The following is a 13,807-nucleotide window of genomic DNA, read 5'->3' as shown; positions in this document are numbered from 1 at the left end:
GCACACCATCCACTGCTTCCGAGTATATTACTCACCAATGTTCAGCCTCTGGATAATAAAGTAGACGAGCACCTCCTTCCAGAGACATCAGGGATTGTAACATACTCGGTTTCACAGAAACATGGCTCTATCGGGATATACTGTCCATACAGCCAGCTGTGTTCTCAGTACATCGCGGAGACAGGAATAAATATCTCTCCGGGAAGAAGGCAGGGGTGTACGTTTCATCATTAACTACTCATGGTGCGATTGTGATAACATACAGGAACTCAAGTCCTTTTGTTCCCCCGACCTACAATACCTCAAATGTTGACCGTATTACCTCACAAAATAATTATCTTTGGTTATAGTCACAGCCGTGTATATTCCCCCTCAAGCCGATACCACGACGGCCCTCAAGGAACTTCACTGGACTTTATGCGAACTGGAAACCACATATCAAAGCAAATTTGAGGAAAACATTACCGAAGTTCTACCAACAAATTGACTGTAGTACCCGCTCCGGAAAAACATTGGACCACTGCTACTCAACTTTTCAAAATGCCTACAAGGCCTTCCCGCACCCTCCCTTCTGCAAATCTGAGAGACTCCATTTTGCCCTTCCATTCCTGTTTGAGTTTCTGCTTATAGGAAGTACCCATGCTAAGGTTAAACTAGTTTTAATGACTTCAACCTAAGTGTTTCAACCACTCCACAAATTTCTTGTTAACAAACTAGTTTTCGCAAGTCGGTTAGGACATCTACTTTGTGCATGACAAGTAATTTTTCCAACATTTGTTTACAGATTATTTCACTGTATCACAATTCCAGTGGGTCAGAGGTTTACATACACTAAGTTGACTGTCCCTTTAAAACAGCTTGGAATATTCCAGAAAATGTCATGGATTTCGAAGCTTCTGATAGGCTAATTGACATTTGACTCAATTGGAGGTGTATCTGTGGATGTATTTCAAGGCCTACCTTCAAACTCAGTGCCTCTTCACTTGACATCATGGGAAAATCAAAAGCAATCAGCCAAGACCTCAGAAAAAAAAAAAAAATGTAGACCTCCACAAGTCTGGTTCATCCTTGGGAACATCAAGACATCAGTCAGGAAGTTAAAGCTTGGTCGCAATGGGGTCATTGTCCATTTGGAAGACCCAAAGCATACTTCCAACGTTGTGGCAAAATGGCTTAAGGACAACAAAGTCAAGGTATTGGAGCGGCCATCACAAAGTCCTGACCTCAATCCTTTTGAAAATGTGTGGGCAAAACTGAAAAAGTGTGTGCGGGCAAGGATACCTACAAACCTGACTCAGTTACACCAGCTGTCAGGAGGAATGGGCCTAAATTCACCCAACTTATTGTGGGAAGCTTGTGGAAGGCTACCTGAAACATTTGACTCAAGTTAAACAATTTAAAGGCAATGCTACCAAATACTAATTGAGTGTTTGTAACTTCTGACCCACTGGGAATGTGATGAAAGAAATAAAAACTGAAATAAATAACTCCTAATATTCTGACATTACACATTCTTAAAATAAAGTGGTATTCCTAACTGACCTAAGACAGGGAATTTTTACTATAATTAAATGTCAGGAATTGTGAAAAACTGAGTTGAATTGTATTTGGCTAAGGTGTATGTAAACTTCCGACTTCAACTGTACCCCATAATGACAAAGTGAAAACAGGTTTAGAAGTAAAAAAACATTTCCATAAGTATTCAGACCCTTTGCTATAAGACTTGAAATTGAGCTCAGGTGCATCCTGTTTCCATTGATCATCCTTGAGATGTTCATACAACTTGATCGGAGTCCACCTGTGGTAAATTCAATTGATTGGACATGATTTGAAAAGGCACACCTGTCTACATTAGGTCCCACAGTTGACAGTGCATGTCAGAGCAAGCCATGAGTTTGAAGGAATTATCCCTAGAGTTCCGTGACAGGATTGTGTCAAGGCACAGGTCTGGGGAAGGATACCAAAAATAATGGCTGCAGAATATAAGGTCCTCAAGAACACAGTGGCATCCATCATTCTTAAATGGAAGATGTTTGGAACCACCAAGACTCTTCCTAGAGCTGGTCTCCTGGACAAACTGAACAATTGGGGGACAAGGGCCTTGGTCAGGGAGGTGGCCAAGAACCCGATGGTCACTTACAGAGCTTCACAGTTCCTCTGTGGAGATGGGAGAACCTTCCAGAAGGACAACCATCTCTGCAGCATTCCACCAATCAGGCCTTTATGGTAGAGTGGCCAGACAGAAGCCACTCTTCAGTTAAAAGGCACATGGCAGCCCTCTTGGAGTTTGCCAAAAGGCACCTAATAAAAGGACTCTCAGACCATGAGAAACAATGTTCTCTGGTCTGATGAAACAAAGAATGAACTCTTTGGCTTGAATGCCAAGCGCCACGTCTGGAGGAAACCTGGCACCATCCCTAAGGTGAAGCAAGGTGGTGGCAGCATCATGCAGTGGGGATGTTTTTCAGGGGCAGGGACTGGGAGTCTAGTCAGGCTCAAGGGAAAGATGAACGGAGCAAAGTACAGAGAGATCCTTGATGAAAACCTGCTCCAGAGCACTCAGGACCTCAGACTGGGGCAAAGGTTCACCTTCCAACAGGACAACGACCCTAAGCACACAGCCGAGACAATGCAGGAGTGGCTTCGGGACAAGTCTCTGAATGTCCTTGAGTGGCCCAGCCAGAGCCCGGACTTGAACCCGATCTAACATCTCTGGAGGGAGAGACCTGAAAATAGCTGTGCAGCAATGCTCTCCATCCAACTTGACAGAGCTTGAGAGGATCTACAGAGAAGAATGGGAGAAACTCTCCCAAATACATGTGTGCCAAGCTTGTAGCATCATACCCAAGAAGACTCGAGGCTGTAATCTCTGCCAAAGGTGCTTCAACAAAGCACTGAGTAAAGGGTCTGAATACTTATGTAAATGTGATATCAGTTTTTTATTTTTAATAAATGTGCAAAAATGACAAACTTGTTGCTTTGTCATTATGGGGTATTGTGTGTAGATTGAAGGAAAAAAAAACTTAAATCAGTTTTAGAGCAAGGCTGTAACGTAACAAAATGTGAAAAAGATCAAGGGGTCTGAATACTTTCCGAATGCACCGTACATTAGTTGTACTTGTGTGCTAGTGCTTTAGCTTATATTTTATTTTTACTGGACTGCTGAACAAGCCTTGAAAACAGCTGAATTATGCTGCGTTTCTTAACCCTTAGCACTCATGAGAATTGGCCTATATCATGGACAACACTCAATTAAAATGTTTCTTACAGTAGAAATATGAAAAGCATATGCATAACCATGCTAGAAATTGAAAGCGAAGTCTGGAGATTATTGGGAAATGAATAGATTAAAAGTTGGACAAAACTGTCCAGCTGACTAGACTGAATCCAAAAATTACTGTTAATTTTGTGCATTTTCACATCTGTACTTTTTGCAGCAGTTGATAACGAAATGAATACAATCAGTAACATAAGGGCTACTTCAAACAATAGTGAAACGTAGCGTTATTCAGTTTGGAATTCCAGGCTAGCCTACTGATGGGGTGCTTAGTACTGTTTAACTAAAATGCTGGCAGGAAGTTCAGGACGGCAAATTGATTCCCTTCAATAATCTAATGCTGATGTGTCGCTGATGTTTCATACATCTTCATCAGAGCATCTTGCATTGTTCCGGACCTACCACAAAATGTCCACCCCTAGGACCTACTGTTACCCAAATCAAGGGTCTTCATTAGGCACCAAACAGAAAGATTGAAATGGTGAGGGACAACTTTTAGTCATTTTCCATTGCATGCACTAATGAACATGACCCATGTCCGTATACAAAGCAATGCAGACCACATTCCAATGCATTTCAAGCGCATACCATTGCAGCATCCTGTTGGGGTGTCCTCGGGCCTGACCCCGGCCATGCAGTGGTGTTTCTGGGATGCAGAGTCGGCCAGCATCCCCTCCAGTCTTTCCAGGGTGGCCTGGCCCTCCAGGTTGAGCTGGGACAGACCCTCCTCAAAGTTGTAAAATGTGGGCAGGTCTACCTGACCCTGTTCTGTGGGTGGGGAGACAGGAGACCGAAAGGTTAGTCGAATGTCCACATATAGTTGACATTGGGCGCCCCAATTAAAGTATTCTGTGGGACTGTAAAGTACGTTGTGGTTTTAAAATGAAAGTTCTGGCATCATACACCAGATATATACTTTGGTGAAAGTTAACCAACATAAATTATTCTTTCTGCACTGCCATAGTCCAACAACCTGAATTAGACAAATGAATGTGCTTCCTTATACTGATCGCAGAACAATTGTCGAGGAGGTGCACTGAGGACATTTGGGCATGAAACATCCAAGTCTAGATGTCAAGAAATAAGTTAATTTGTAGGCAAGAAAGATGGGTTGTGTTAATTAGTCACAAAAACGGCAGAAGACTAAAGCAGGGAGGGACTACCTGGACTTGTCCAATGGGAAAGGTTCATTTGTTTCCCGTTGCAAAACATTGTTGTGTGCCCTAATGAATACTGAACATGGTCATGGTGTGCTCACTCACCAGCTTCTTCAACGTCGTACTCATCTCCCTCAAAGTCAGAGTCGGAGTCTTCAGGGTCAGGGTGCAGGGCCTGGCATTCAGAGATGGCTGAGAAAATGGGCTCCACTGGAGGGTGGAAAACAAACTCAAAGTATTTTGGAAAGTTGTCCAAACCAACCCTTTCCCCAAACCATAGATTTACAGCTGTAAAAGGGACCATCAATTTGGTCTAAGTAACATTCCTTTGAGGTTCATTTTTCAAATTTAGCTCAGGCCTGAAGAATATCTATTACGAGTCCAAAACTGTGCTGATATAGCTCACATTAGGGTGAAGTATGCATGAATGGTATTCCACAGTTCCCACTTACAGGTAGCCTTATCACTGGGCACAAAACAGATCTCTGTAACAGGACTTATAGAATCAGCGTCGCAGTCATCATCGGTACTCTCATCCTCTTCCTCCACATCCTTCTCACAGTTACCTGGGGGGGGCGGCAGAGAGAAGATTTGTTAGGCTACGTTTACATAGGCAGCCCAATTCAGATTTTTAGCACTTAAATTTGTCCAAATCAGACAGATCTTTTGCTACTAAAAATTGGGCAAAAGATCAGAATTGGGCTGCCAGTGTAAATGCAGCTATAGAGTCAGAAGTGGAACAGAGCTCTGTTGCAATCTCATGACACTCACATTATGGCACACCTGCATATGCAACTAGGGCTACTGGTGAGTGTATTCTCCCACACACACACAGAGCAGTGGAAACGTGTTCTCTAGCGTGATGAATGACGCTTTACCATCTGGCAGTCCAACGGACGAATCTGGGTTTTGCGGATGCCAGGAGAACGTCCAGTGCCAACTAAAGTTTAGTTGAGAGGCTGTTTTTATATGGTTCAGGCTAGGCCCCTTAATTCCATTGAAGGGAAATGTTAACACTACAGCATACAATGACATTCTAGACAATTCTGTGCTTCCAACTTTGTGGAAGCCCCTTTCCTGTTTCAGCATGACAATGCCCCTGTGCACAAAGCAAGGTCCATACAGAAATGGTTTGTCGAGAACGGTGTGGAAGAACTTGACTTGCCTGCACAAAGCCCTGACCTCAACCCCATCGAACACATTTTACATTTTGGGATTAATTGGAATGCCAACTGCGAGCCAGGCCTAATCATCCAACAGCAATGCCCAACCTCACTAATGCTCATGGCTGAATGGAAGCAAGTCCCCGCAGCAATGTACAAACATCTAGTGGAAAGCCTTCCCAGAAGAGGGGAGGCTGTTATAGCAGCAAAGGGGGGGGGGGGGACCAACTCCATATTAATGCCAATGATTTTGGAATGAGATGTTCAAAGAGGAGGTGTCCACATACATACTTTTGGTCATGTAGTGTAAGGTGACTAGGCATCAGGATATTTGAAACAGAGTAGCAGCAATGTAAATTAAGATTTTATGCGAGTGTGTGCGTAGTCAGTATAAATGTGTGCGTGTGTCGAGTCAGTGAGTGTGTAGAGTTCTGCAAGTGTGCATAGAGTGTAAAAATAAAATACAAGGGTCAACTCAGAATGGCTACACAGACTGTTAGCTATTTAGCAGTTGTATTGCTTGGGGATAGAAGCGGTTTGTGTCAGACTTGATGCACCGATACTGCTTGCTGTGCGGAAGCAGAGAAAAGTCTATGGTTTGGGTGGCTGGAGTGTAATGTTTTTTCTGGCCTTCCTGTCACACTGCCTGATAGAGGTCCTGGATGGCAGGGAGCTTGGCCCCGGTGATGTACTGGGCTGTCCCCACCACCCTCTGTAGCACCATGCGATTGAGGGTGGTGCTATTGCCATACCAAGCAGTGATGCAGTCAGTCAAGATTACAACTGCACCATTGAGTGCAGTTTGAGGATTTGAGGGCCCTTGCCAAATCTTTGATACTTCCTGAAGGGGGGGGAAGAGGCGTCATTGCATATGAGTGGACCATTTTAAGTCCTTAGTGATTTGGACACTAAGGAACTTGAAGCTCTCGACCCACTTCCATTGCAGCCCTGTCGATGTGGACGTGCTGCCCCGTTTCCTGTAGTCCACGATCAGCTCATTGGTCTCACTGATGTTGAGGGAGAGTTTGATGTCCTGGCACCACACTGTCAGGTCACTAACTGTAGGCGGTCTCATCGCTGGTGATCAGACCTACCACCATCGTCAGTAAACTTGATGATGGTGCTGGAGTCATGCTTTGCCACGCAGTCGTGGGTGAACAGGGCTAGCTACCTAGCTTATTCTTTGAGCACTAAATTCCAGAGGTGGGACCAAGTCATTGTTTTACAAGTCACAAGTCCCAAGGCCTAAACTTGGGAGTTTTGAGTCCTAAACAAGTCATAATATGCTCTTCACCAAATGTAATACATATTTTTAACAAGAGTAATTACATTACATTTACGCAAATCATGAATCCTTTTAAAAATATCTATACATTTATTAATTTCCAAATAAACATATTTCCATGGAAATACATGGGAAGCCATGAGCAATCGGGCGATGTAGGCTTGTACACAATCGCCCAAACTTAACACACTCTATGTGGTTACAGTAAGATAACGTATGTCAATGGTTTTAGGAACAGCAGTAACATCAGGCAGGGTTTAGGCTACAAACTGCCTAGCCAGTTGTAGCTCAATCTTGGCTGCAATGATCACGTTACCGCACTGACTGACTGTGTGGAGGCTCATTGATTTAACGTTACGTTAGCCTACATGATACACTAGTAAAGTAATAAAAATATATATATATATATATAGCTGTCGGTTATATTAGCCACGACTTACCGTTTTTTTGTCAGCTTCAAATGTCGAACAAACTTGGAAATTGTTGCGCCTCCGTCTGTTATTTTCTTCCCGCATGTTTTGCAAGTTGCAATACGTTTTGTTGATACAGCATCGTCTTTATATCCAAAAATAATCATTTTGGGTATCATTTTTCCAAGGGCTCCATCTGAATTCACCCGCCGACTGCACTGCCACGCACAACATTTTCTCAGCTGGCACAATTTTATTGGCTGCTGTCCGATTCAAACTGTAATCCGTTAAATGAAGAGTTGATGCGCTGCACACTTTTTTTAATAGCATCATTTTTTATATTTGGGCTTGGGGAGGGTATCAAGTCCGGTCGAGTCATAAGGCTCAAGTCCAAGTCAAGTCACTGGTGTTTAAGTCAAAGTCGAGTTGCAAGTAAGTCATATGTGACTCTGCTAAATTCATTATCTGATCCATTGATTGGATGGACAACATGTCAGTTCATACTGCAAGAGCTGAGGTTGGGCAACATCCTTCGGAAGTCGTCATAATTACGGTTAAAATCTATTTAAGGGGTTGAGAAACATGAGCCTCCAAGGTTTTGTATAGAAGTCAATGTACCCAGAAAATAGCTGTCCTCCAGCTACACCATGGTGCAACCCAAGAAGGTGCTGTTGAGGATACTGTTGACCACTGCAAAACAGTGTTTCAAATCAGTTATTGGTGATAAGTGAATATATCTAGTATTGTTTTATCTAAAAAGGATAACTTTGATGTTTAACTATTTACATTTCTGAAATTCACTGAGTAAGGGGCTTGATTCATGACATTTACTCAATAATGCCATGTTGCTCTACACATCTTGCCGTGTTAAACTGCAGTATTCGTGTAACATTCCTGGGTAATGAGATGTCAGACAAGTCTTGCCTACTCGGCAATGCACAAGACAACTTTTCAATCAGAACTGTATACAGATCCACCTTCGGACTTGGGAAAAGTGTTCCCAAACAGGCACCGCATGGTGGGTATATGTAATAGAACTAGACCAGAGATCCACTTGTTCTAGAACTTGGGTTAAGGAAAACCCTCCTCTCCCAAAGGATGTCAGCTCTTTCCTTTCCATAAATGGAATGAAAGTCCCACAAAGCTTAACTCAAAGAAAGAAAAATAACACTTTCATTTTGATCTTTCACTACCTATACAACCAATTGTCCAACATGCAAATGGAACAACATTTTATTTACATTTAAAACCATCTTTCCTACCAAACAAGTGTGAAGGTGGCCAAGCGGATTATGAATCTAAGAACACTACAATCAGAGTTAACTGGCATTAATAAAATGATCAAGTTTAATTTAAAGTTCCACATTTTATTAGTCATATGTACAGGATACACAGTCCAACAGAATGCTTACTTGCAGGTTCCATCGACAAAGCAGCAATTGGCACAACGAATAGTCATAAGCGAGCAAGTGAAGTCTATAACACAGTCAGTGTAGTCAGCTCAGCTATCCCCATTGAGACCCTGTCTGTGCCTCGATCTAGGTTGGGCAAAACTAAACATGGCGGAGTTCGCCTTAGCAATCTCACTAGAATAAAGACCTCCTCCATTCCTGCCATTATTGAAAGAGATTGTGATACCTCACATCTCAAAATAGGGCTACTTAATGTTAGATCCCTCACTTCCAAGGCAGTTATAGTCAATGAACTAATCACTGATCATAATCTCGATGTGATTGGCCTGACTGAAACATGGCTTAAGCCTGATGAATTTACTGTGTTAAATGAGGCCTCACCTCCTGGTTACACTAGTGACCATATCCCCCATCGTTTTAAGGCGGAGGTGTTGCTAACATTTACGATAGCAAATTTCAATTGACAAATTTTTTTGTACAAAAAATAAGACGTTTTCGTCTTTTGAGCTTCTAGTCATGAAATCTATGCAGCTACTCAATCACTTTTTATAGCTACTGTTTACAGGCCTCCTGGGCCATATGCAGTGTTCCTCACTGAGTTCCTAGCGGACATTGTAGTCATAGCAGATAATACTCCAATTTTTGGTGACTTTAATATTCACATGGAAAAGTCCACAGACCCACTCCAAAAGGCTTTCGGAGCCATCATCGACTCAGTGGGTTTTGTCCAACATGTCTCCGGACCTACTCACTGCCACAGTCATACTCTGGACCTAGTTTTGTCCCATGGAATAAATGTTGTGGATCTTTATGTTTTTCCTCATAATCCTGGACTATCGGACCACCATTTTATTACGTTTGCAATCGCAACAAATAATCTGCTCAGACCCCAACCAAGGAGCATCAAAAGTCATGCTATAAATTCTGTTTCAAGGACAGCTTTTTTCCATCTACGTAACATTACAAAAATCAGAAACTCTGTCCAAAAATGCAGAAAAATTCATCCATGCTTTTGTTACTTCTTGGTTAGACTACTGTAATGCTCTACTTTCCGGCTACCCGGATAAAGCACTAAATAAACTTCAGCTGCTAGAATCCTGACTAGAACCCCCCAAAAATTATCATATTACTCCAGTGCTAGCCTCCCTACACTGGCTTCCTGTTAAGGCAAGGGCTGATTTCAAGGTTTTACTGTTATCCTACAAAGCATTACATGGGCTTGCTCCTACCCATCTTTCCGATTGGTCCTGCCGTACATACCTACACGTACGCTACAGTCACAAGACGCAGGCCTCCTAATTGTCCCTAGAATTTCTAAGCAAACAGCTGGAGGCAGGGATTTCTCCTATAGAGCTCCATTTTTATGAAATGGTCTACCTACTCATGTGAGAGACGCAGACTCGGTCTCAACCTTTAAGTCTTTATTGAAGACTCATCTCTTCAGTAGGTCCTATGATTGAGTGTAGTCTGGCCCAGGAGTGTGAAGGTGAACGGAAAGGCTCTGGAGCAACGAACCACCCTTGCTGTCTCTGACTGGCCAGTTCCCCTCTCTCCACTGGGATTCTCTGCCTCTAACCCTATTACAGGGGCTGAGTCACTGACTTACTGGTGCTCTTCCATGCCGTCCCTAGGAGGGGTGCATCACTTGAGTGGGTTGAGTCACTGACGTGGTCTTCCTGTCTGGGTTGGCGCCCCCCCTTGGGTTGTGCCTTGGCAGAGATCTTTGTGGGCTATACTCGGCCTTGTCTCAGGATGGTAAGTTTGTGGTTGAAGATATCCCTCTAGTGGTGTGGGGGCTGTGCTTTGGCAAAGTGGGTGGGGTTATATCCTGCCTGTTTTGCCCTGTCCGGGGGTATCATTGGATGGGGCCAGAGTGTCTCCTGACCCCTCCTGTCTCAGCCTCCAGTATTTATGCTGCAGTAGTTTGTGTGTCGGGGGGGCTAGGGTCAGTCTGTTATATCTGGAGTATTTCTCCTGTCTTATCCGGTGTGAATTTAAGTATGCTCTCTCTTTCTCGGAGGACCTGAGCCCTAGGACCATGCCTCAGGACTACCTGGCACGATGACTCCTTGCTGTCCCCAGTCCACCTGGCCGTGCTGCTGCTCCAGTTTCAACTGTTCTGCCTGCGGCTATGGAACACTGACCTGTCCACCGGACGTGCTACCTGTCCCAGACCTGCCGTTTTCAACTCTAGAGACAGCAGAAGCGGTAGAGGTACTCTCAATGATCGGCTATGAAAAGCCAACTGACATTTACTCTTGAGGTGCTGACTTGTTGCACCCTCGACAACTACTGTGATTATTATTATTTGACCATGCTGGTCATTTATGAACATCTTGGCCATGTTCTGTTATAATCTCCACCCGGCACAGCCAGAAGAGGACTGGTCACCCCTCATAGCCTGGTTCCTCTCTAGGTTTCATCCTAGGTTTTGGCCTTTCTAGGGAGTTCTTCCTAGCCACTGTGCTTCTACACCTGCATTGCTTGCTGTTTGGGGTTTTAGGCTGGGTTTCTGTACAGCACTTTGACATCAGCTGATGTAAGAAGGGCTATATAAATACATTTGATTTGATATGACCTTGGCATGACCTGAGACATGAAGCAAAAACACTGCTTATTGTTTAGTCTCTGCAGCAACTCAGCTGTAAATAAGCTCTCAAGAGCATCGGATGTCCGAGCAACTGTGACTGGCAGCTCGCCCATCCGCAACATGACAATGAGCCTCTCTAGGGGGTAAAAACGGGCCATTCAGCAGCGGGTGAGTATGTGTGGGATGAATGGTGGCTGTTCCTGACAGGACAACCTGGTCTCAAGAGTATTTTCTATTATTCTTGACGTAAATCCGAGGGACTCCATTTAGTATGACATTTCGTATGGTATGTATTCATTTGTGGTTGTCCATCACCCATTTCATATGATATGTTAAATTTGCTCAACGTTAAATATTTGACACCTTTTCCTAAAATGTTTGATATGTTACGATTTCTAGCTAGCTGGCTAACATTAGCTAGGCTTTGTTGTCAAGGTTAAGTTTCAGTTAGGTTAAAGGGTTAAAATGCTAAAGTTATCCGTGATAAGATTTGAATTCGCAACCTTTGGGATGCTAGGCGTTTGCTTTATACGCCCACCCATCCACCCTACTTTTGTTTCTGCATTAAGTAACCAATCTGTCTTATGTAATCATACCAAACTAATTTAGGTATCCCGGGTTCACATTTACTATGTTATGTCTAGTCTATGAGACCAGGCAGGACAGGAGGCAAGCCAGGGTGGCTCAGATATTATGGTGAACAATAAATAAATGCTTTTGTATGTCATTTGGGATGTTGAGGGTTGCTTTTATTTTCATTTTTTAATGAAAAGGCATTAGTCAAATTAAGTTGCAAAACGTTTTGGCTGTTGCAAAATCGTGTGCAATGGAAACTGATTACGTTAACTTTAGGAAACAAAGAGAAAGAAACTGAGGGCCCTTCCTGAATTTGTCCAAGAGAACCTTTATACTCCAAAAGTAAAAAGTTTTGTAATTTAAGGGTTTGTTGCAAAACGTTTTGAAACGGAATCAGAATAAATGAATACACCCTTACTTGTGTGTACAAAATGTTGGCATGCACCCGACTGAGAAACCGCTTATGTCGAAGCAACGTTTTCGTGCATAATTGTATACAATAATTAGGTCTATGTACAGGCTCAACTTTTCATAACATGCCGCTCGTTTCAAACTGGTATGGTCTCATTGCACTTCGGAAAGTGAGACTATTCTGAATACACTGGAATTGAGAGAAAGACAAAGTATCTTTGGAGAAACCTCACCGTTGAGTTTGGTGTTGACCATGACGTACAGGTGCTCTCCTGGGTACGCGGTAAAGTCGCGTGAGATTGCATGGAGGCTGATTGACGGGTATTTCAAAGAAAACCCCATTCCAGACCCATCGAACCATGATACACATCTGAGGAGAGATTAGACAAAAATGTCATTAACAATACATTTTACGCACTTTAGGTAGCCAATATGAAGAAAGGCCTTTGTCAAACACATACTAGTCGACTTCAATCAAATCGCGCAGTTTCTTGATAAATAATCTGGAAAAACTCACGTTTCTGCAATGTACAGAGTCCCTGGTCCAAGCCCTTCGCCATTCCAAACAGCGGTGATTTCACCTTGATTGTACCGTATTCCTTCACTTGGAGGAGATACGTTTTTCAGATTCACCATCGTGGCTTCTCTGTCCTCCCAACCCGCCTGGAGTGAATTAAACATGTTGATAGGATAGTTTCCACCCATCTGCAGATTTATAAACAAAGACCTATGATGTCCGGAGAATTTTGAGGTTACCTGGACAATTCGGTTACGAGAATGATACTGCGCTCCTTTAATTGTTTTGCTGTGTTGTGAAAGTATTTTTGAGACCCCTTTCCGATTGTTGTTTTACTCTAAAGTTTAGTCTAAACGAACTGCTTTCCTCACCAGTTTCTGTAGTTGGCGGAGCGTAGTCTAATTGAGATTTGGGCGGGGCAGCAGATTTATCCTCTGAGCGCTGTAATTTGGTTGTTTATAAAGTGGGCGAGTTCGTTTTAAAAGGCCCAGTGTGCGGAGTTTGTTATTTGTAGACCATTCCATTGGTACGTAAATTACCTCTCCAATTCACCCGGGGCACCCGACCATGCAAAACAAACTCGCAAATAAACCATACGGATCTTTAATAACAACTAGGGGTGCCCTTGAGCCAAAAATCCACCTAAAATAGACAAGTATTTTCCAGAAATGACCTAATTTGACAGAAAGGGGCACACCTCTCCACACCGATTAGCAACAAAAACAACTACCTAAAATATTGTTTTCATGAGTTAAGACATGTAAATAAACCATACAGCAACCACGCAAGTCAACATTTCTGGAGAATCCAATTGCAACTACTTCCATGAATGCATCTTTAAGGAAACATGCCCCCTCAACACTTTCTCCAGATGTTCTCAAATAAAATAAAATGTATTTATAAAGCCCTTCTTACATCAGCTGATATCTCAAAGTGCTGTACAGAAACCCAGCCTAAAACCCAAAACAGCAAGCAGGTGTAGAAGCACGGTTCTCAAGTGGATATGCCT

The 13,807-nt window shown here is 43.1% G+C and overlaps 1 protein-coding gene across 3 annotated transcripts in view; it reads right to left on the bottom strand.

Moving 5' to 3' along the window:
- LOC106603712 (methylosome subunit pICln) overlaps nt 1-13,368 on the bottom strand; it is a 30,254-nt gene extending 16,886 nt beyond the window's left edge. The window contains exons 1-5 of one of the 3 annotated variants that reach the window (XM_045717270.1): nt 12,799-13,368; nt 12,515-12,651; nt 4,887-5,000; nt 4,540-4,644; nt 3,866-4,045 (exon numbers count right to left, since the gene is read on the bottom strand). In XM_045717270.1, the coding sequence (XP_045573226.1) occupies nt 3,866-4,045; nt 4,540-4,644; nt 4,887-5,000; nt 12,515-12,651; nt 12,799-12,986 (724 nt within the window). In that variant the 5' untranslated portion in view covers nt 12,987-13,368. The remainder of the gene's footprint in view (nt 1-3,865; nt 4,046-4,539; nt 4,645-4,886; nt 5,001-12,514; nt 12,652-12,798) is intronic. The other 2 variants (XM_045717271.1, XM_014197721.2) reach the window with 2 other exon arrangements.
- Nucleotides 13,369-13,807: the final 439 nt, after the last annotated feature.

Source organism: Salmo salar, chromosome ssa04, assembly GCF_905237065.1.
Source record: "Salmo salar chromosome ssa04, Ssal_v3.1, whole genome shotgun sequence".
NCBI lineage: Eukaryota > Metazoa > Chordata > Actinopteri > Salmoniformes > Salmonidae > Salmo > Salmo salar.
Note: the sequence above shows the minus strand (reverse complement) of the source record. Positions and strands in the feature narration are given on the sequence as shown.